At 37.9% G+C, this 25,119-nt stretch overlaps 1 protein-coding gene across 1 annotated transcript in view; it reads left to right on the top strand.

Moving 5' to 3' along the window:
• Positions 1–25,119, top strand: part of IFT122 (intraflagellar transport 122) — a 2,412,356-nt gene that overhangs the window by 758,153 nt on the left and 1,629,084 nt on the right. The window contains exon 11 of the mRNA XM_044078630.1: positions 14,411–14,613. Coding sequence (XP_043934565.1) covers positions 14,411–14,613 — 203 coding nt within the window. The remainder of the gene's footprint in view (positions 1–14,410; positions 14,614–25,119) is intronic.

Below are 25,119 nucleotides of genomic sequence, written 5' to 3'. Positions count from 1 at the left end.
ATAAAGCCATTCATTTACTACATAACATATACTATCTTACAAATTTAAATATTAAAACATAGTCCCTTAGGCATATACATTTATATTAACTGCACAAATAAATATTTAATCAAAATTCATTTATGCTTTTTTTAAAAATCTTATAAAACACATAAAATAATAAAATACATATATAATTTAATTGTATTAAACTAGTAACAGGGGACTCTATCTGGTGGTCAAAAAAATTATTGCACTTCAGAGTTTAGCGGCTCTAATTTTTAAAACAGGAGCTAAAGACAGATATTCATTCGTGCCAGGGAATCTATTGGCTTCCAACATTATTTGCCAATATAATACTCTATTTTCTATGTGTAATTCCCATAGCCATCCTCGTATATCTTTAGACACTGTTTCCAACACAAAAAAAGAAAATGATGCTTTATGACATACTAAACTATGTCTAAAAAGGGCATTAGTATTGTTTTTATTTTTTACTTCATAAAGATGTTCATATATTCTTTGGAGCTTTCTCTCCGTTTTGCTCACATAAAAACCACTACATGCTTTACATAATACTAAATAAATGAGTCCATTACTATCACATGTATAATATTCCTTACTATTAATTACTCTATTCCTAGCTACTAATTCTACCTTCTCTCCATTATATATATAAGGGCATTGTGAACAATGGCCACATTTAAAAGTGCCTTTCTTACTACGTCTATAAGGGTGCACTCCTTTATTATTTCTTTCTATAATATTCTTAATATTTGACCCTTTCTTAAAAATACATTTAAATGGGGTATCAAAAATATTTAAGTCTAATATTGCAGAGAATCTTCCCCATACTACTTATATCATCTTTACTATAGCTTTAGCATCTCCGCTATAGTTAGTCACAAATGCCCGTTCAAATATACTATTAGTATGCTCATTATCATGAATTATATCTGTTTCACCAGAGTTCTTCCCCAATATGGGAGCAAATCTATCAGCTCCACCTGTATTTACTTCCTTTTTTACTTCTTCAATTCGTTTTAATGGATAACCTCTCTGCAAGAATGTTTGTTCTAAGAACCTACTTTCAACTATAAAGTCATCTTCCGAACACATTCGACTTCCCCTAATATACTGTCCTTTGACTAAACTACGTTTTTGACTAAAAGGGAGTGAACTTGTAAAAAAGAGATATGAATTTGCATATGTATCTTTCCTATATACTGTTGATTTAAATTTTCCATTTTCTTTATGTATAGTAATATCTGTATAATTAATTTTATCATATTGTATAAGTAAACCTTAAAAAAGTTGTAATATTCATTATATAGTCATAGAATTCAATAAACTTTTCTTCTGTATCATCCCACACTAAGCAGATGTAATCCAAATATTGTTTATAGAGTTTCCAGCACTTACTATATTTTGAATTTAGAGTATATTTTTCTCCCATACTGAGAGAACAATATTAGCATATGTGCACCCATTGCTACTCCTTGAATCTGCTGGAAGAACTTTACTTCAAAGTGTACATAGTTATTAGTCAACACAAGATCCATCAAACTTAAACATAGTCTAAAATCCATATGACTTAGTGTTCCAGCCTCAACTATAGCTTCTTCTAACCAAAGTAATCCCACATCATGTGGGACTGAAGAAAATAAATCAACTATATCTATAGTAATAAACATGATTCTTTCATCATATATTTCCAGTCTTATCTGTCTTAGCAGATCCCATGCGTCTTTTAAAGTATTATTACAAGCCACAGATAAAGACTTTAATATCCAAAAATCTGGCCAAAGGAGCCGTAGCAGAACCTTCTGCTGCTACTATCAATCGAAAGGTCTAATAAATCTTTATGTACTTTAGGTTTTCCAAATACACTAGGTACCTTAGGTCTCTCATTATGTAAAAATTGGAATAATTTTAGATCTATTGATCCGTCTAGTAATAATTCATTTAATGTTAGAAATTTTTTTTTATAAGAAATATTAATTTCATTTAGTGACACTCTAGAATATTTCACATTATCTTCTAGTATATTTATCACTTTAGATTCATAAGTTATAGTATCCGTAAAAACTGTCCCCCCTCCTTTATTTGATGCCATAATTCTTACATTACAATCATTCTTAATTTCATCTAGGAGAACTTTTTCATATGCTAATATTGTTCTCTCAGTATGGGAGAAAAAATATATTCTAAATTCAAAATATAGTAAGTGCTGGAAACTCTGTAAATGATATTTGGATGACATCTGCTTAGTGTGGGATGATACAGAAGAAAGTTTATTGAATTCTATGACTATATAATGAATAGTACAACCTTTTTAAGGTTTACTTATAATATACAATATGATTATACATAAAGAAAATGGAAAATTTAAATCAACAGTATATAGAAAAGATACATATGCAAATTCATACTTCTTTTTTACAAGTTCACACCCTTTTAGTCAAAAACGTAGTTTAGTCAAAGGACAATATGTTAGGGGAAGTTGAATGTGTTCGGAGGATGATGACTTTATAGTTGAAAGCAAGTTCTTAGAACAAATGTTCTTGCAGAGAGGTTGCCCATTAAAACTAATTGAAGAAGTAAAAAAGAAGTAAATACAGGTGGAGCTTATAGATTTGCTCCCATATTAGCGAAGAACTCTGGTGAGATAGATATAATTCATGATAATGAGCATACTAATAGTATATTTGAATGGGCATTTGTGACTAACTATAGTGGAGATGCTAAAGCTATAGTAAAGACGATAGAAGTAGTATGGGGAAGATTCTCTGCAATATTCGACTTAAATATTTTTGATACCCCATTTAAATGTATTTTTAAGAAAGGGTCAAATATTAAGAATATAATAGAAAGAAATAATAAAGGAGTGCACCCTTATAGACGTAGTAAGAAGGACACTTTTAAATGTGGCCATTGTTCACAATGCCCTTATATATATAATGGAGAGAAGGTAGAATTAGTAGCTAGGAATAGAGTAATTAATAGAAAGAATATTATACATGTGATAGTAATGGACTCATTTATTTAGTATTATGTAAAGCATGTAGTGTTTTTTATGTGGGCAAAATGGAGAGAAAGCTCCGAAGAATATATGAACATCTTTATGAAGTAAAACATAAAAACAATACTAATGCCCTTTTTAGACATAGTTTAGTATGTCCTGAAGCACCATTTTCTTTTTTTGTGTTTGAAACGGTGGCTAAAGTTATAAGAGGAGGGCTATGGGAATTACACATAGAAAATAGAGTATTATATTGGCAAATAATGTTGGAAGCCAATAGATTCCCTGGCATGAGAATATCTGTCTTTAGCTCCTGTGTTAAAAATTAGAGCTGCTAAACTATGAAGTGCAATATTTTTTTTTCACCACCAGATGGAGTATCCAGTTACTAGTTTAATACAGTTAAGTTATATATGTATTTTATTATTTTATTATGTGTTTTATAAGATTTTTAAAAAAGGATAAATTAATTTTGATTAAATATTTATTTGTGCAGTTAATATAAATGTATATGCCTAAGGGACTATGTTTTAATATTTAAATTTATAAGATAGTATATGTTATGTAGTAAATGAATGGTTTTATTGAATGGAAAATGCTGTTGGTTGATGGTCTAACTAAGCACATATAAAAATGGCTTTGATTTCATGCATTTTGCTATCTGATGAAGTCAGGTGTGGATGAAAACACATTTATATGTGAAACGTTTATGTGGATAGCTTTTACTTCGTGAAGCTGAATAGAAATGTACTTTTGGATTTGGACTGCTTCCTAAGTGCTCTTTTTTGAAGAATTGGTGAATTTGGGCACTTTCGTTTTTTGAACAGTATCTATCAGTAGTGTTTTGGCACCAAGAGGAGATGCAATATGAAGCGTATGACAACAGTACACAGTTATATTTTTTATCACCATTGTATATTTTAACACGAATAAATATATATATATATATATATATATATATATATAGAGAGAGAGAGAGAGAGAGAGAGAGCAGACTAGTATTATAGATCATACAGGGCTTTGTTTTGTTAATGCTGGTTGTTCAGGTAGACTAAAGTTTGCCAATTTTTCAATTACGTGCCTTTATTTGATATTTCAAAACAATGTAAGTTTAACAGTCAGTGTACAAATTGTTACTATTTTTATGCCTATTTTTAATACAGTATCACTTTTAAGGATTGTAAATTATCTTCGTATAGGTTGTTTTTTTAAATAACTTGACACAAAGACTTTACTGATTGTTTAATTGGTTTATTGTTGAGAGAATTTGATTGGTTATTGGTTGTTATTTAATTTACCAGCTCTCCCTGACCTAACTATCTGATGAAGTTCCAGTTGAAATAAGGGAACAAAAGTGCTCATCTTTTACCTGTGACCTGACTTTGGCATTTATTTCGACAACATTTCTTTGGTTTCATCTGGAGAATTACATTTATTTTTGCATGCATTGATTTTTTTTTTTATTTTATTGTATTGCATGTTCATATTAGAGTTCCATCACAATGGGTTTATTTTTAGATTTGGCATTGTATTTACTTCTGATGGAACAGATAGATCTGTGCAGCTGTTAAATATATGCATAGAATTTGGTGGTCAAGAATTTTGTATAGCAGTGGGGTCATCAGGATGGAAGGGGATCTTGAATTTTGCCAGGTCATCATTCAGTTTTAGTATATTAGCACTGGGATACTCTTCGAATGCTGAGGTATTGGAAAATACTTCTGGCTTCAGTCTTAACGTGAATGTGACTGAATTGTGGTCCAATTAGACCGGGGGAATTTACAGTTGGTGGGATGCATAGCTGTCTTATATTTATAAGGACCAAATCCAGGATGTTATCGCCTCTGGTTGGGGGTGTGGACAAACTAGTCCGGATAGTATTGATGTACATGTTTGAGAATGTACATATCTCCCAGTTAATGGAAGGGTAGTTGACGTCTCCTGTAAAAATGGTGTATAGCTTAATGCATAGGGATCCATACTGGTTATGTTGGAGGTATGGGCCAAGGGGAACATAGAGGGGGGCCTATAGTTAGGAATGATATGGTATGATAAGGAGTTTTGTTAATGATAAGTTTGATGTAGAGGAGCTCCAGGTCATTATATTGTCTAATGAGTCTGGAAGTTATATTTTTGTAAGAATATTGTGACACAACTGCCTTTAGTGCCTTCATCCCATGCACTAGACCTGAATGTGTGATAGGCATTGAAATCCTGCAGTGGTGGAGTGATGTCATTTGTCTTGAACCATGCTCTGTGATGATGCATATATGGATGTTTTCCAGATTAAGGAATGCTTGTAGGGTGTGAGTTTTTTTTGTTAAAAGACTCCTAATGTTGAGTAATGTTGAGTTCCATGTTTAATTTTCATTCCTTTTCTTTTCTTCAGGTCTCTTCATACCCTACCCTATGCATAACTCCTTTATCTTTTTTTTCTGGTGGGATAGCTTTTCATATTACATGGATGCTTGTATTGTACCTGTTGAGGGTTACTTTTGGACTGCAGATCTTCTTTATTGTTGATATATTCCCTTTGGCAGCATTAACTGTTTAGCTTCTTCACAGGTATTAGCTGCACAAAATGTCTAGAAGCAAAAAATACAGAAGTTACATGTTTCTCTGCAGTTGTTGTAGTCATAAGCCCCTTTAAACATATGGCATTATGTTTTGTATCCATCTCCCTTTTTAGACTTCTGTTAAATGAAGCATCTTTTCTTCAGTTTCCTGTATTCAGAATCACTGCTGTGTGGCTAAAGGTGGGAAGACATCAGTAAGAATGGGACTCTACTTCACCCAGCCTTTTGCTCATATCTGCCGTAACTTCATTCAAGCCTGTTGTTTTCCTTGACTTCATTTTACTTAGTGCTGTCCTTAGGGGTAGGGTTGGTTCTTCTTCCTCTTTCATCATAGGCTGTGGATAGGGAGCACAGCTTTTGTGGGGTTTTAATTTAGAAGCTAATGGAAATACACCTTCGATTTGTTTTGATGTCATGTGGACTGGTGAGCAGATTGTTGCTGGCATTCCTTATAAATGGTGACTGATAACTATCTTGTTTATTTTTCTGATCTGATGTTGTCATTTTCATTCATTTATTCCTCAGTGCATGGGTCTCGGATCTGAACTTGGATACAACTCGGCCGGTATTCTGTAGATTCTTTGCTCTGACTCTCCCACTCCTCCCTTTACCCATAGTGCTCCTAACCACTGCATTACCTCAGATCTCATATGATGTTCTAACGATTTTGTCAGGATTGAATTCTCTTGAGCTCATGGAAATTATTTCTTTCAAGTTTGTGAGTTATAACTTTAGAGTTAAAATTTTCTTCACCTTGTATGTAACTTTTCTATAGCCCTTCCTCTCTTTACCCACTTATTTTTATTTTTTTTATTCTTGCTTTACCTGTTTTTGGATATTAGTGTTATCATTGTTAGTATTCTCTTTTTCATTGCTTGTAAAGCTACCTTTCTATCTGCTTTTCTTTCTTTCTTTAAAAAATGTATATGTTTTTATATTCATCTTCTAGTTTTCTCTTAGATATAGGAATTATTGATAGTTTACTACTATGGCTGAAAAAACATGCTGTTTTTTAAGAAGTGGACTTCCTGTGGGCAGAAGATACCCAACTCTGATGCCCACAGGGAGTATGTTTATTGTTTAGGCCCCACTCATTTAGACTCTCCCTGTACAATTTGTGCTGGTTTCAGTGCCAGAGCCCTTAGTGACAGGCACAATAAATTAGTTCTAAAGGGCCTTCTTTCTGCTTCATCCCCTTCTTCTTCAGCTTCTACTTCAGGAGCTCAACCCCCCTCCAGAAAGTCTAAGTCTATGGACTCCAGGGAGCATAAGAAGTGCTCTCCTGCTCGGTCTCCCAGAACCACTCTGATATCAAAGCCATCAGCAAAAATTCTAAAGCATTCGGATCTGATATCTATAGATCTGACTCCATCAATCTCTAAGTCTCCTGGACTCTGGAGTCCTTGTTTCTCTCTGGAGCCAGTTTCTCCAAGGCCCAGATCTCCCTTCTTATAGGAGACCCCAAGAAAACAGTCTCGACCTCCATCCACTTCCTGTTCAATCAGGTCATCCTGAAGTCTTTCCAAGGCAGATGTGGACAGGATGATGAGAAAATTTCTCAGAGCATAGAAGATCACATGGGGGTTCTACCAGCTCTGTCACCTATCACCCATCAGATCATGAGCCTTAAGCCTTCCTCACATACCATCATTTCTCCTTATCTGATCTGACATACTGTTTTTGGAGTCCTTGGATCTGAGGGCTCCAAGATTCGAAGTGTGAGATCCGAAGATGCCTTCTTCGACTCTGTCTCTCTGACCCATTTGGCACTGACTCCCCTTGTGTAGGACATGTCTTGGAGCCAAACCTTCGGTGCCAGATCCAGGAGGCATTACTTTGACTCCAAAGCTTTCAGAGCCATCATTTCCCCTCGAAGCCTTGGAGCTGGACATCGTGGGTCCGACCCCCCCCCCCTCAGACTGGAGAACTGGAGGGGACCTAGGCTCGTTTGATCAGAGTTTCAGCTCCAGTGAAGTTGGCTTCGGCTTCTCCTGGTCTGTCTGCATTGAAGGTGGTGGGGAGGGCTTTCTCCTGTCTGAGAGCTGCTTTGACTGTTACTTCCTCGGATCCTATCCCTGTACCTCCTTTGGATCCTGTCTCTGAATCTCTTCATCCTACTGCACAGGGACAGCCAAGCCCATAACAGCTTCCAGACAGTTCCAGTTAGGGAAATCCCAGGCTCTTCTGATAACACTCCAGAGCACCCCACTGAAGAGGTTCCCCAGAAGAGGTTGTGCGAAAGGAGGTACTTAGATCCCCCTTAGATCCCCCTTAGGAATCTTTGACAGAAGACACCGATTTCCATGAAGGGGAAGGGTCCACAAGATCTCCACCAGAAAGCATCTTCTTTGGAGACTGTCCAGAAATCCTACACCAAAAAGGTGGTTGATCTTCCCAAACCCTTTCCCAGGAAGAGCCATTGTTCCTAGAAGCCTTTGAGTCTAGCCCATCTACATCCTGTGTTACCCCCCCCCCCCAGTGGATGAGCTTATAGATCTTATTCCTGCTGTTCCTGGAAGGAACTGGATACTGTAGAACCTATTCCATGGCATCCAGACAAAATCCTTGGTGCACAGTTTTGGAGTAAAGGAATCCCCATAGATGCCACAGTTGTTGCTGCAACCACCAAAAAGGAACTGGCTGAGCAGAGCTCCTCTGTCCATCCCCCTAATAGAGAATCTAGCGCTTTGGACAAATATGGGATGCTTATGTTTCAGTGATCTTTGCCTTACAGTTGCTTAACTATTTGGCACACTTTACTAGATTACAGAGGGACTTGATTAAGGAACTCAAGTCTACCCCTGGGTCCGTGTAGGTGGAGGAAGAGAAGACTTATTCCTCGCAATTGGTCACCCTATAATCTATCTCAAATGTGTCCATGAGGTTAATCTCTCATATAGCGGAAGTCCTTACAGACTGTGGGTTATGGCATAGCCATCACGAAACATGCCTGGATGAGACTGAGTGACTTTGCAGAGCTCTTTAAAACGTCATTCATCAATGCTCCTTTTGATGGCTCTTCTTTGTTTGGGCCTACTGTTAAAGAGAAACATTCTCACAGTGAGCAAATGGAAAGACCTTTTCTGCCATGGGAATCCGTTTTTCTACCCCACAGAAACGTTTTTCCAGAAATCAGTGTAGTAGTAAGAAGATGTGGTTCCGGAAATGTCAAGGACCTTTTCAAGACTTGCATGGAGATTTTTCTGCCAAATACAGAGGGGGAAATAACTGAAGAAGACGCCACCCACATGGTAGATGGGGTCTGCAAAACCAAGGGTTCCGAGATTCTTTTTCAGAATAGACCCTTTCAGCACTCCTGAAAGGCTGCCTGACTGTTCTTCTCTGGAGGCAGTCAGAGGGCGCTTATCTTTGCATACAAATGCCTGGACAGCCATCACAAAAGATCCATGGATGCAAAAGATCATATCCAGAGGATATTTCATTCCATATTTACAAATTCCTTCACAAAATAGAAAATGTCTCCCTTATGTTCCACCCAAAAAACGGGAGTTAGCAGCTCTAGAGGTTCAAAAGCTGCTGGAAAGAAGAGTCATCCAAGAGGTCCCACCAGAACAAAGAGGATGCAAAATTTACTCAAGGTTCTTTTTAATGCCAAAGAAAACAGGGGACCTGAGACTTATTTTGGAACTCAGTTATCTAAATCAGTTTGTAAAGAACTCAAAGTTCCAGGTGGTCAGTGTTCAGTCCATTCTGCCTCTTCTACAGAAGGACAACTGGATGTGCTCCATAGATCTTAAAGATGCGTACTATCACGTCAAAATGAAGAGGCTCGCCACAGCCCCCTGGGTATTCACCAAATCTATGGCAGTGGTATAAGCTCATCTCAGACTGCACAGATTGAGTGCTTCCTTATCTGGATGACTGGCTTCTCACCTTGCCAACCAGACATCTCCTAGAAAAAAACCTGGATTACTTGCTCCAATTATCTCAATTCCTGGGAATCACAGTCAATCTTACTAAGTCCCATCTTTAACCAGTCCAAGTCTTGGAGTTTGTAGAGGCTCGCCTAGATATGGTCAACTGTCTCCCTCTTTTACCACAAAGCAGGACTTTTGCTTTGAGACTGCATGTGAGACAGATTTTCTCTCACCTTTCTCTGCCAGCAAAAATGGTTCTTCAAGCCTTAGGTTCGATGGCTGCAGCAATAAACCTAATACCTACCACTCGTCTTCACATGCAAATTCTCCCAGTGGACTCGCAGTACAATGGTCGACTCTTTGACAGCTTTTGCAACATCCTATAAAACTATCTCAGGTCTACAGAGACTCCCTACTGTGGTGGATCCAGTTGACAAAGTTTGTCAGGGACATCCCTTTATCCTTCCTTCCCCAAAGGCCACGTTGCCCACAGATGCCTCCCAATTAGGGTGGAGGAGGCATTTCTTGGTAAGGACTGTTCAAGACGCATGGTCTCCAGAAGAGACCAAATTGCATATAAATGTTTTATAGATGACAGCAGTACTCTTAGCATTGCAGGCCTTTCAGAACTCTTCCTCTTGGGACAGTTGCCATCCAGACAGTATGTCACTGGTATGGTACATGGGCAAACAAAGGGTAGCCAGATCTTATTCCCTTTACCAAGAAGCTGTGATAGTCTGGCAGTGACCAATTTCCTCCAGCCACTTTCTTGTAGCAATGCACATATCAAGAAATCCAATGTTTTAACCAACAATCTTAGCAGGACTATCCTGATGCCTCACAGGTGGTCTTGCAGTCTTACAGTGGCAAAAAAGATCTTTTACAAATGGAATCAACCTTGCTGTGACCTATTTGCCTCTCCCTTCAAATGCAGCAAGTTTTTGCTCTAATTCCTCCTCAGGGGAAGTCACCAAGAGATTCTCAAGTCCGCGCTTAGCCCTCCAGTCTGCTATATGATTACCCTCCCTTGCCCCTACTCCCCAAATTTCTTCAGAAACCACTTTGGTTGAAGAGCAAGGTAATCCTCACTGCTCCCTTCTGGCCTTTGCAAGTATGATTCCCCTTCCTAAGATTTCATCTACTGTCTTCCTTGGACTCTGGACCCCATTCCAGATCTACTGTCCCTCCTGTCATGGATGACTCATCCAGGCATTACAAGCCTCAGATTGACCACATGGCTTTTCCAATTCCAGTCAAGGCTAAACATTACAGGCTTTCCTCTCCTGTTCACCAAATTTTATTTTCATCCCAAAACCCTCTTCAAGAAAGATTTATAAGGGTAAATGGAAGAGATTCTCCTTTTGCGTACAACAGAGAGTTGGATCCTTTCACTGCTCCAGTCCCTGCTGTTTTAGATTTTCTTGCTTTGATTTTCCAAGGTGTTGCTAGTTTCTCCACCATCAAAGTTCAGCTGGCAGCCATCTCTAACTACCATATAGGAGACAATGCTTCCCCTCTGGCTTCTTCCAAGCTATGTAAAGCATTCCTTAAGGGTACTTTTTTGGTTAGACGTACGATAAAGGATCCCACTCCACCTTGAGATCTTATTATTGTGTTACAGAGCTTGGTACAATCTCCCTTTAAACCCTCAGCTAAATCAGATCTCATTTTTTTTTCTTGGAAGACTATCTTTCTTGTGGCTATTACTTTTGTGGGGCAAGTTTGTGAACTCCAAGCACTTTCTTCAAAACCGCCTTATTTGATTTTCCATAAAGATAGAGTTACCTTATGTAATAACCCCTCTTTTCTACCCAAAATTGCCTCTGAAACAAAATCAATCAAGTTGTCAATATGCCATTATTTTTCCAAATTTTGACAACAAAAGAGAGTACACAATTTACCCTTTAGATATGCATAGGCAACTTTGGTCTTATTCTCATAGGACAAAGGAATTTGGAAAAACTGATCAACTGTTTGTTTCTTTTCCTTTCCCAGCAGTAAATTAGGAAAACCAGTATCCAAAGCTACCCCAGCCAAATAGATAACAGATTGTATTTCCTATGTTTACTCTTTCTGAGGTTTAGGCTTGCCAAAACTCTCCAAAAGCACACTCAGCTGGATCTATGCCTACATCATCTACTTTCTGGGCCAGAGCTTATATTGATGATATTTGTGCAGCTGCCAGTTGGTCTAATGCTCATACATTTATTTCTCATTACAAGATAAATGTCATCTCCAGAAACAGGGCTGCATTTGGTTCTGCGGTTCTCTGGAACATGCTTCCATGAGGGCCACCCAAGGGTATTGTAACTGGGGATTCTGATCCATGCATTGAGGAATGAATAACAACATCAGATATAAAAGTTATGTACTCACCATAACTATACATCTGTGTTGTCCATTTTCATTCTTCCTCAACTTCCTCTCTCCTTCCCCATGCATGTCTTTGGGAGTCACCTGATAAAGTTTTTGTTAGGAACCATAGTTACTGTTTGAGCCCCTATTCTGTAACTGTACTTTTTTCCTTCTTATTATAACTTATATTTTAGATTGATAAAGAGTAACAGCAAACTCGATCTAAGGTAGTGCAGTTGTTAGGGGCATTATGGGTAAAGGGTGGAGCTCAAAAGTCTAATCCAAGAATCTAGAGAATTACAGCTGAGTCTGATCTGAGACCCATGCATTGAGGAAGAATGAAAATGGATAACACAGATGCATAGTTATGGTGAGTACGTAACTTTTATGTTTTGCCTTGCAGTCTGCTGAGTCAGGTTTCTAGAAACTAGTAGTCCGCCTCAGATACCTTGTCTTTGTTATTGTAACTGTTCTCCTAGCCTCTTTGTTAGTCAGTCAGTATTCCTTCTTAGTCTGCCCCATTTTTTCTATTTCCCATTTTTTTACACTCCTCCTTCCTTTTGATAACTTCCTAGACTTATGCACTCTACCACCAGCTTTTCTTATGTACCTTATTTCCATACCTGGCTTGATATATCTGTTCATAGGTACTTACCAGGCTGTTGGTCACTCAAGATCTTAAAAGGCCTAGCCTTACATTCCTATGGTAGTTTTTAGTCCTTATATTCTGCATGCAAATAACCCAGAGATGGTCCAAACAAGGATACGTTGAGACATCCCTATTCATCAAAGACAGGGGTACTAAACTAGGGGTGAATTTGCGGTTACCCATCCACTCATCTAAGTTACATGTGACTAGAGTAAGAGAAGTATTTTGTTTTATGTGAATCTTTAGATTTGTAGTCTTCACACATGTTATTTTGAGACTTTGATGTAGAATAAAATAACATTTATAATATAAGACAAATTGAGAATCCTGGCCACATCTGCATATTTCCATAATAGTGTGTCCAGAGGTCTGTGCCATGTGCTGTCTTTGTAATCAGGTAGATGAATTTATAATGTGCCAGCACTTTCTTGCTCTCATTTGTCATATATCTGCAAGTAGACAAAACATTCCATTTCATGCACATTGTCATTCCAGCACGAATCTTGTGTCTGCTTAAAACTACTTTGATGTCATGTTTCTTGGTGTACCATCATTTGTAAAGTACGTTATTTACATATTCAGGGATGCCTACTAATGTAGAATTATCCCATGTCATCCTGAATTGTAATTGCAATTGTAAAAAAAATATGTAAAATGTATTTCAAAAAGACAAATTCATATTAAAAAATGTACAGAAAAATAGGTATTTCTTCACCAATATCTAACCAAGGCACCAGAGAGTACCTTAGTCTTGACCAACAACATTCTGTGTAATGAAAACATTTTTCTTGGTTGTTTCTAAAACGTTGGGTGAGAATGGCTAAATTTCTTCTGACTAACTGGCACCTATTACTTTAAGTAACGCACTCCTCATAAACTTAAATCATATTGCAGGGAATTCTGCCTATACATTTCAGGTTGAAATTATCCTTTATTGGTATTTATCATGTTTCAAAACGTGACTGAGTAGATCTGTTGTGTATTAATGTTCAAAACTGCTAATGCTGCCTGACCTAGAAATTCTTTATTAGAAAATAATAGTCCATATACTGAGCTATTTGTATGTGGAATAGCCTGTAAAATGTTTTGGAATAAGACTTTCATTCTTTCTGAGCATACAATTTTTCTCATTAATTAAAATTTTGAGACCTTCCCCTTCCCTAAGCATCATTCCTTTCTCAGCTTGTTGTCCCATTTTTTCCTTCATTGGCTCAGGCTGGCTGAAGTCAAGTTGCCAGCTTGGGCAAGAGTCAAGGTGAGTTGAGCCATCATCCACAAATAGATCAATGTTTTTTTTTAATTTTATGTCAGATTCTTTTGTCCTGCCCCCACACCCAATATACAGTAATATCAGTGTGGCTGTACGCTGCAGATGAGCTTCTGGTACATCCCCCACCACTGATTTTCAAGAGGGCTGAAGGACTAGATCTGTTTGCTGAACTATTGGTGTCCCGCACTGCAGTCAGGACTCTGTACCCCTGTGCCACTGAGTGGTTTAATAATAGTAAGGTTTATTTTGTAGGAGAGTGATGCTTAGTATTGTATCATATGAGTTTGGCAGGAGTCCTATTGTGCTACAGTTGGATGAGTATTTAAGACTGGTTAATGAAGTCTTTGTGGCTTTTATATTTTATGTGTATGTAGAATTTTTCTTACAACAGTGGTTATTTCAGGTGAATGAGAAGTTTATAAAGGTAAAGTATGTCATCATTTTATTTCTTAGTTAACAGTGACTAACAGTTTAGAAAGAATTCAGAAATCAACTCTGAATTCATTGGAAACAGTTTGACTATGAATATTGAGCATTTCTTTTTGACAGTTTTTAACTTTTTTTTTTTGCAGTGCTGCTGTATTGTAATGTCATGGAATGTTCTTTGATTACTATTTACACTTGACCCGTAGTCGTGATGTAACATTTGGAGCCATGTTTCTGTTGTCTTTGTCTCACCAGTGAGAATTAAGTGCAGAAGGCTTGTGAAGAAAATTGCAATCTACAAAAACCGATTAGCAATTCAGTTGCCTGAGAAGATCCTTATATATGAGTTGGTTTCAGATGATACTTCTGACATGCATTACCAAGAGAAGGAGAGGATTGTCAAGAAATTTGAATGCAGCTTGCTTGTTGTGTGCTCACAGCATATACTTTTGTGTCAGGTATGCCTTATATTTGTTAACACTGGAAATTTAGCTGACCAGGAGATAAATCTATGATTTCAGAATGCAGTCCTTCAGTATAACTGCTTAAGGTTATATATAATCTGTTCCGTTGTGCAGGAAATAAGTTGTTTTATGGTACAAGTTAAGCATTCCATAGTCTTATGACACTTACTCATAGTTTGTAGTTTACCACAGAGCCTGTCTAATTATGAAGTTGTGGAAACACTGTAGATGTTTTATTTATAGGCTCAAGAGTGACAGTTTAAGGTCCTTCCAATAGAACAAGGTGGTTTAGGATTACCTGATTTTGTGTGATGTTTTAAATCTAAACAGTTAAGGCTTATAAACATAACACAAGGAGAAGGTTTTAATTCAAAGAGGAAAGGGGTGATAATGAAGTTGAAGGGAGGGGTTCAGTAAATAAGGAGAGAGTGAGATTTTGGATGCAGATCCTTAAGGAAAAGAATAACAACCATACAGAATTTAATATTCATAAAGTTGCAAAAAATATTCCAAGAATTAAGCCAACATGGGGATGGCAAAAGGAGATTTTGCCGACTGCAAGTTGGATTACAGAAAATGGGCAAGACAAGGCTGAAAGTTGCTGAAGAAAACTGGCAAAGGAACTTGAGTATTGGGAGCAAATAACTAGAGAAGAAAGGTAATAGAGTGGGATGAGGTCAAGAAATTTGGACTGCAGGTTAGAGACGGTCTTCCCCTACCAGGGATTGATACCAGAATATTGGCAAAAAGAGCAGAATCTGCTGTTTGAAAATGGAATAATTAGTAGAGCATATAAAATATTGCACAATGACTATAAGAATCAATCTGGGGAGGTTAGTAAAGATTGGGAAGAGAGACTGGAAAAGCAGTTTATAAGGGGACACTGGGAGGACATATGTATGGCTGCCAAGCATATAACAAAATTGAGAAAGTTTAGAATTTTTGTTTGGGAGTATTTGTATATGTATTCTTGTACCCTAAGCAGACTTCAAAGAATTTTTCCTCAGGATGATAACAAATATTGGAAGTGTGATGAGAAGGAAAGATGTAACTGGGAATGTGAGTTTTTTGGGAGTGTAATAAGTTAGCAGATTGTAAAAATTCCCTACAGAGTACTTTGTCAGAAATATTGGGTGATTGAATGGCTAAGGAAATTATTCTTTTGAGATAGGGATAGGATCTGCATCACCTTGACATAGTAAGGCCTTATTAGGTTTAATTCTGTTGGCTGCCAAAAAAGCAATTACTAGACATTGGAAATTAACATCTGAACCAACTGTATTTGAAGTACTGAATATTGATAAAAAGATAAAATAGCTGAGTGAGGAATCTTAAGAAAAGGGACGAGAAAATTACATAGAAATAAATAGAATTTGTGGGAACAATACATGCAGAAAAATGTTCAGGAGGGGGAAGTGAGGTAAGGGAAAGGCAGGAACTGAGCAATCTATGTGGTATCGGACTGAATGACAATTGTTACATAGAAAGAACATATAGGTAATGTATAATATATGTGACTGGAAAACATTTTAGTGTATTTTTTTAATGTGTATGTGCCCATATGTTAAGTGATAATGTAATAATGGTATGTATAAAAAAAAGAGTGAAGGTTGAAGACGGGAGTTGTTTTTGCTGCCTCATGTGTTACTAATAGCACAAAATGTCATGGTATCATGGGTGACTAAAGTGCAGGGTTCTCAAAATAAACTGTTTGCTCAGATAACATGGGATCAGTTGTATGTTACTGCTATGTTATGTGATGCTGTCACATGCTCCCATGTCAGCAGGACTGATATTTTCTTGTTTATCTTTTGGCATTAACAGACCAAAAAGCATCTTTGGTTAATCTTTGGAACTTCTCTGTACTACTAAAGTTACAAGAAATTGTGGCATAGTACTACTAAGGATGCAAGAACTTGTGGCATAGTCCTTTAAAATATGTTTGCCTTCTTTTTCTTTTTTTTTTTCTTTTTTTTTTTTAAATCTCTTTATTGAATTTTCTTGAATTAAATCTCCATTGTGTTCAAACAATGAACAAACATTAAAAAAAAAAGGAAAACATAAACACATAACAATGTCAAATACAAAGAAGCATAATAACAGAAATAATGAAACCATATATGATTAACAAAAACTAAGAATATAATGTTTGCCTTATTTTTCTGGCTCTTTGCTTTTGAAGTCATAGTGCCCATTAGCTAGCATACTGGTACTGAAGTTTGTTTGTCTTTTCGGCTTTTCCCGGTTAGGGGTCGCCACAGCAGAACTCCGGTCCGCTAATGATTGGCAGTAGATTTTTATGGTGCCGAGTTGCCAGCCCGATGCCCAACCTTCAGCGAAGGCACGCCCATTCACACATTTCTTTCGGAGGCCACTCGACCGCGGGGAGGACATGCAGACTCCACACAGAAGGCACTCCAGCCAAGAATCGAACAGGAAAACCTCTTGCTGTGAGGCAACAACGCTACTGCTGTACCACCGCGGCTGAAGTATACCAGTACCAGCATACTGGTACTGAAGTAAACATTCTAAAACATTTTTGTTTAATCTTAGTGCTTTGGTAGTTCCTTGCAGTAGTAGAATTTTTTTTACTCATTTTTATTATTAAATTTTAATTAACAGACAGTTTGGATGAAATAGATATGCTCAGACAATGTAACAGTTGCCTTATGTTTACTGACAACCACCTGCTACTTAAAATGACACAGTGTGTGAGAGACATAATTATGTAATGTTAAAGGTGGCAAATCTCTCACATGAAGCCACTACAAATAACAAGCAAGTGTTGGTACCACACAACACCTAACTAAATCATTCACGCACACCTCAGACCAAATGTGTAGATGTACATGTGCTGAGGCTCTTAAAAATAACCTACTTAAATCACAAGGGCCTCCAAAATGTACACGTATCCTTAGCAACCTCACAAACACACAACACAAACAACACTCACTATGAAGCATACATCTGAGAGTCATATTATCTCAAGCCAAAAGCCCATAAGGCAAACTTCCACACAATTTCATATCGTAATTGTAGGTGACTCCATAGTACGACCAACCAATGCACCACTCAACAGGCTGTCAAAGACAGGTTCTCTGTCAGTGCTACATCACACATGCCCTTAAGTCCTTGCAACACAAGTACACATATGACACAGTCATAGGGCACATGGGTGTAAATGACTTAAGACATACCCCTCAGAACTATTTGAAAGGAGACATGATGGAGCTCTCAGAATATGTGTCCAAAGCAGGTATACATCTAGTCTTGAGCATCATTTTGCCACCACCAAGAATGATGCTGCAATATGAACAAAAGATTATTGAGTTCAACAATTTGTTTATTTCCTGATGTTCTTAAAAGGAGTTACAATCTGTACCTCTGCTTAGAAAGAGATTGTAGACAGTCCCTACTGTTTTGCTAGGGATGGCCTGCACCTATCCTTCCAAGGCTTTGGCATATTGGCTAAACCCGTGTCTATCACATAGTGCCTCTTTTAAGCAATGTCAGTCTTCTATAGCTTCCAACATATCAAAACAGAATCCAGATAAAGATATTGCTGCTCAGTATTAGGAGCTGTAAAAAATCCCCTCCCAACTACCCTTCCTTTCCCTAGAAAACATCAGTATATGGGTAGTCACAGAAACCTGGTTCAAGACCAATGAGAGTACGCCATCAGTGTAAGGTTTCAGTACCTACCACTTGTTCAGACCCACTGCACTAGATGAAGACACTAAAGTCTCTGGTGTCTCCATATTCTTAAACAAAAAAAAATTCACCTCTAAATTCGTTAGACATGATAATGACCTAGAACTTCTCCACATCCCACTTGCTATCAACAAAACCCCTTATCATTATCATAGCTAACTATAGGTTCCCCCTCTATCCCCCTCACCCCATACCTCCTACTTAACTGTTATGGAGTCCCTGTGCATTAAGCTAAATGCTATTCTTCTAGGGAAACTTTAACTACCCCTCCATCAGATGGGAGACTTGTATATCCCTTAACATGTGCACCCAGAAATGTCTAGACTTCAATACAAACCATCTTTACCAATTACACTGCACCCCAACCAACTGTGATAAAATTCTGGACTTGGTCCTTACCTGTATGGGACAGCTTTGCTCTGCATCAATTTTAACTTCCTCCTTGGTCAGATCGGACCACAAAGCAGTCACATTCATGTTAAGACAGAAACCTTGGTATTGAGATGCTTCTAAGGCTAATCTACTGAAACAGTGATGACTTAGCTAAATTCAAAACCCTCTTCAAACTTGATGATCCCACTGCTTGTGTGGAATCTTTTAATGACAAATTTTATGTACTTGTACATAGCTGCATAAATGGATCTGTCCCATTTCAAAGTAAATACAATGCCAAATATATACAGTCTCTTCATTTAAAAAAAAAAAACTCATTGCATGCAAAAACAAAGTAAAACTCAAGATGCCAGAAATGCTCCTGCGAAACATAACTGAGAATTTTGGACCCTAAACAAATCAACCTAAAGTCAGATATGAGACAAAAATAGCCACCTAGGCAAAGGATAACCACAAAACCTTTTCATTTGTGTTAGAAACCTCAAAAACAACACCACACACTGCACAGAGCTAATAGCAAATGATATCCAGCCTACTAACAAACAAATTTAGCTCAAACGTAAAACTCCTCTCCCCTCCTTCAACAGAACTGGGTAATTATATACCCACAAGTCTGACCAGCCTCATCTGTAAAACTGTGGAAAGGATCATTATGAATTTATAAATAAGGACATAGGCAATCTACAAACTCTCAACCCAAGCTAGTTTGGATTTGTTAAAAGCAGATCTTGCCTACTTAACTGGTTGGATTAATTGAAAAGGTTATTGAGACAATGGATGAGGGCAAATCAATATGCACTGCATCTCTAAACCTCACAAAGGCGGTACACACCATCTCAGGGTCTATATTATAAGTACAAAGTATGAAAACTTCGAATCTCGTATGGTCGACTCCATATGAGTGAAGTTTTCAAACATCGAACTTAAAATGTAAACAAAGTAAAAAAAAAAAAAAAAACTACCTGAACGCTCTATGCAGGGGGGCAAGCCCCCCTGCACCCCCCATGCCCTCCGCTACTTAAATATAGCAACTCCGAGATCGCAGTACATTGAAGTGAAGGGAAGAATTCCCTACCGCGATCTTCGTTGAAATGTTTGATGTTTGAAAACTTCGTTCATATGATGTCGATCATATGAGATTCGAAGTTTTCAGACTTCGAACATTTAATATAGACCACCCATCTCACACTCTGAAATGTTAAACTCTCCCAGCAAAATATAAATCCTTATGTAACTCGTTGGATAGGAAATGGGCTCACAAACAGCTCCCAGAAAATTAAGGGTGGTGGCTCTTCCTCCTCCATAAGACCTGCTACTAGCAATATAGTCAAGGTTTCCATTCTTGGACTTCTCTTCTTTGGCATTATTTCTCAGAGGTCAGATCAAATGCTAAAGGTTTATGGCTGACCTTGCTTATAGAAGACTGTAAACTTGTTATCATAAACTCCCCAGATTACACCAAGATCCTCCAAAAGAGCCTTTCCCAAAAAGTAGTTGGTGTCAAAACCATGGAGTAAAACTAAATGCCAAGAAGTGTGTAGTAGTATCCTTCAGCAGTCATGATATCCCTTGCAACTATCCTGAACGTTGAGCCTGTAGTCAGGGAACTGGGAGCCTATGCAAACAACACACTGACCTTTGATCAGCATGTATTCATTCTTGTAAGAAAGTTCTTTTTCACTGAACAGCTTTTAATCAAAGATATGGCTTCCAGGTCTATGGATGTAATCATTCCACTGAACTCATCTATCATTAGGCTGGTTGTTGTATGTACCTGTCCAAACACTTGTCATATCTGTAAAGACCACAGCACTTTCTCAATAAAAAAAGATCAAGGGCTTAAACCATAAAAAGTTTGCAGACCGTCTCAAAGCCTTGTCTTTCATCTCCGTATAATACAGTCTGCTAAGAGGCAACCTACCTTGCATATAGAGTATAAACAGACTGTATCCTTTCTGATCGATTACACATTCACAAGTCTACTTTTAGTGTGAACACCCACTAAAGTGACCTTGATTTCTTTTGCAATATAAATAAGACTTGGAGGGATAGGTATGTATCACAGAGAATACTGGTTCTATGGAATCATCTTTCACACCACATAAAGCAAAGTAAAGTAATTCTCTTACTGTATTCGAACATAGTTTGGACAAATGGGTGGGAAAATTCAAATTCACCCCCAGCTTAGCACTCATGTCCCTCATGGATAGGGGAACAAGTAAATGTTCCAACATATCCTTGTTCTGCCTGACACTTGAGTTATTCATACACAAAAAACAAGGGCCAAAATGCTACCATGGGAATGTAAGGCTAGGCTTCTTAAGACCCTCACACATCAGTAGTCACGTAAGTACCTGTCATCCTTTGAACAAGTGAAACTTGGAATAAATATTACTTCTGATGCAAAAAAAATGCTGTAAAATTCTTAAAACATCTTTGGCTACTCCAATGTTAATGCCATTTTTTGGGCAGTCAGCTACTGGTTTGCTCCTTTGAATACGTGTATGAATCTGAAAGGTCATGGGACCAGTGCTGCCTTCAGAAGAAAATATATTTTTAGAATTGTATTGACTGATTCTCTTTCTGGGTAGTAGCCTGTAGTTTGGAATGAAGTTTGCTGATTATGACTTTGACGGACTACACTTAATGAAAGTGACCTTTTTAAGTGTTGACCACTTTCAGTAAGAAAAATGTATTTGCTAGCATTGGTCCACCATTTTCTACCTATACGACTTGAGATTGGCTGGAGTGTGGCAGCTCAATACTTAAAGTTTTTCCAGATCACCTGGCTTCTCCCATTTTCCAACAATTCTGTGTGCAGAAAGACCTTCTTTAAGTCTCTTATTGCATATCTACTGGCTTTCTCAGGCTACTGTTTATCTTAGCAGATCTTTCATTGTTGTTTTCCAAGAGCTTTGCTGAAGGTCTATGTTTTATTCAGTGCACTTGCTGTGCCCTAGTAATTTCTGACAATTTAATCCCTGACTTCAAGGTTAGTAATTTTGAATTTTGATACATCGTATTCTCCTGCCATTATCTCTCTGTGAGCTTTATCTTATGAATAGATGCATTTATTACTCACTATGTTCGTACTATTTTATGTGTATTCAGGATACACTATTTTTATTGTTTGAACTTTAACTTTAAACATTTAGAAGGTTAACCAGATGACTGCAGTGCCTGAACTACTTTTGGGATCAAAATGTATTTTTCAGTCCTTGGAAACTGCATTTGTATTCATGTCTGTGTCTTCATACAACTGTTACTTGTCAGAAGATGTAGGTACTGTTGGCTCTGATGCTAGTTGTTGTCTTATTTCGGTCTGGTACGAGCTCTTTTGGTACTTATTTTAGAGTTGTCCAGAGGTATTTTTTGTATTTAACTTTATGCTAACAAATAATCTCCTCAGCTTTATTGCATTTGTGCATGTTAGTGTTCATCTGTACTCATCTTGCATTGAGCTTCTTATATTTTCTTCTCAGTGTATGAAACCTATTTTTCTGTTTGACCTTCAAAATGGCTAGAGATTACTTTGGTGTCAATAATGGACTTATGTCAGTCTATTTCTCGGGCACTCTGGTAACCACTTGCCTCCCATTTCCATCCTGGTTCATGTATTTTACTGGTGAAGCTTAAGATAAGACAAAGTTGTTTTTTTTCTCTCAGGCTCATTAGCCTTGTTAAGTCTGTAGAGATTATTATTTGTATGTGCAATACTTGCTTTGAGGTCATTGCATTTGATTTGAATTTGAGTGGAATTAGTTCAGTGCTGGACCTTCTCACCAGCCCAGTTCTGGCTTCAGTGTCCATTCCGGTCATCCCTTAATTTGCTTTCTCAGCTGCCTCGAAAATTATGCAGACATTGACTTTTAATACTTGTTCCAAAATGAATGGCAAATTTTTATATGGACCCTCTCACCATTCCAGTCTAGCTTTGATGTTAATTGTAGTCTTATAGCTTTTTGATTTGATTCTGTTGATGGCTACCTCCTACCTTGTTTCAACTTTGGTGCCAGGGGTAGGTGCAGGACACTTCTTGGGTGATCCTTTCCATGTTATGTTTGACACTGAGGTTCTCTTTGTTAGTATCCCTCACAGGCTTTAACATCATCACCTAAGTAAGATGTCTCTTTGACCCCTTGTTTGGGGTGTAGACAGTCAGTGACTACCTTAGGTGCTGAATCAACACTGAGAAAATTGACACTGGGAAGATGTTTCTGTCTGATGTGGCTTCAGATTCAGTCTGTGGGCACCAAGCCCACTTTGGATTTGTTCTCGTATGTACCTCATCTCTTTGTGTCGAGTTTGAGTTGGTGCCCAGATGTTCTTTAATGCTGCAACCTTTTTGGAAGTGAGCTCTTCTGCATTGATGTGATATCTACAAGCTCATGGAAAGGCCTAACCCTGTCAGCATCGAGCTAAGTTGAGGCAGCTGCTGTTCAGTGTGCCAAAGTGACTTTTTGGAATCAAGCTGTTTAGAACCAGTAGGCTTTGTGGAGTCAGAGTCAATATTCCTCATTCTGACCTCAGAGGTTCCTTTGATCCAGAAATTATTTTATAATAGTGTAAAGAAATCTCATCAGTCATTTAACAGACACTACTTTTTGTCTCCTTGGGGAGATTGAGAACTATCTAGCTGTACCAGCCGTATTGGTATTGCCCTAGAATATGGCTTTGGAGTCTGTTTTTTTTCTGCACTGTTTTTGGTATGTCTCCATACAACCAGCAACTGAACCTTAATCCCTGCCTCTTATTTCAGCATAGAATTTAGTATTTGCCTAAAACATTTATTCATTTATAGAGCTGATATTTCTATCAGCCTTCTATTCTGATAGTTACCAAAACTGACTGATGATTTGGATGCCTACTTGTTATGAACTTTATACGAGTTAGCTCTGTGCAAGCCCCTCTCCATCTTTCTTCTTTACAGGTCCAGTTGTGTGTCTCACGAGTTAAAAGTCAGAGGTTAAACTATGTATTCTAAAGACTGAATGTCAGCTTGGCTCTATGCTAATTTCTAACAGGAAGTACTACTTTACATGTAACAGGCGCCTTTCCTTTGTTGTCCTGTGGGCAGATGTCCTGTTTAGGTTTTGCCAGTGTCCATAGCCTGGCATACTCTATAGTTACTCAAAATTTGTCATCCTTTTCTTTCTCCTCCTATTCTGTAGATGGTTGTAGCCTAAATATATGACCCTTTTCCATATTCTCTAATCTGCTACTGGTTTTTCTGCTGTTTTATATGTCGCCAAGGACCCTTCCTTGCTATTCTACAGACAGAGATTCCTACTTGGACTTTGTCCAGGATCAATATTCTGAAATATTCTTTAGCATTCCAAATCCTGTCATCCTACTCCTTGTCCTGTATGGGAGAAGGTTCTACTGTGTAGGTGGATAGAGCCTAGTAATTCCTGTACTTGTTATCCCTCTTATAGCATATTTTTCAGTTTGTCCGGGAATTCTGTGCTGCAGCTATTCAGCAATGCTTATGATTCTTGGTGCTGCAGGTAATAGAATTCCAAATGCAGTCATACTTTATACACACGCATATAAAATTCATTTGTGCACATTTTTGTGTTCTTCAAGCCCTGAATATTTCCACAAAAAGACTTGTTTTTGACTGTCAAAGTCAACCATTTCACTTTCACTACTGCAGCCAGGCCACCTCAGTGGTAGTGAACCTATGTGCTTCTGGTTACCTGACAGTTATTCATGTCTCATCAGTTCATTTAGACTCGACTACCTTTCTTCTGAAGTTGATGTAAGGGTATGCTGTTGGCTGTTTTTCCCTGCCAAACTAAAGCTTAATTTTATTTCACTATATTTTGATATGAGACTTGTCTGTCCTAGTAGAGTACAATTGGCATAATGGTTAAAGTTTTTGCTTCACATTAACCAGGTAAAACGTCTGATCGTGACCTCTGGACAATGCCTATATTGAGTTTGTATGTTCTCCCTGTGAATCTTTGGAGTTCTACCATCTCCTAAAAAACATGCTGTGTGTGTTTCCACCTCAAACTCACCCAAAGAATGGAGTTATGTGGGGCAGCATAGACTCTAGTCGGTGCCTTTTGGGGGAAGAGTTTTATAGACTAACAACTTTAGACATCATTTGTGGTGCACAGTATCTTCTAGATAGGAGAACACGAATCATAGACTGTGACTCAGGTCAGGGCCAGCCACTCGCTGTAAAAACTGGGTGTAGGTGGTGATTGGATCGTAATGACTAACGTTGCCAAAAATGGGCATGAGTATTTGCCATTGATAAGTTGGTTGAGGACCCAGCCTACTCTGATCTGTGGCAAAGACCCGTGCTGATAGTCAGAGGGGTCTCTGTGCCCCATTGGCCAATATGTGCCCACCATAAAGCCCAGCATCCCTGGGTCTATAACCTAC

This window comes from Protopterus annectens, chromosome 7.part1, assembly GCF_019279795.1.
Source record: "Protopterus annectens isolate FY-2018-M chromosome 7.part1, PAN1.0, whole genome shotgun sequence".
NCBI lineage: Eukaryota > Metazoa > Chordata > Ceratodontiformes > Protopteridae > Protopterus > Protopterus annectens.
The sequence above is the reverse complement of the archived record's forward strand: the minus strand, read 5'-3'. Positions and strand labels throughout refer to the sequence as shown.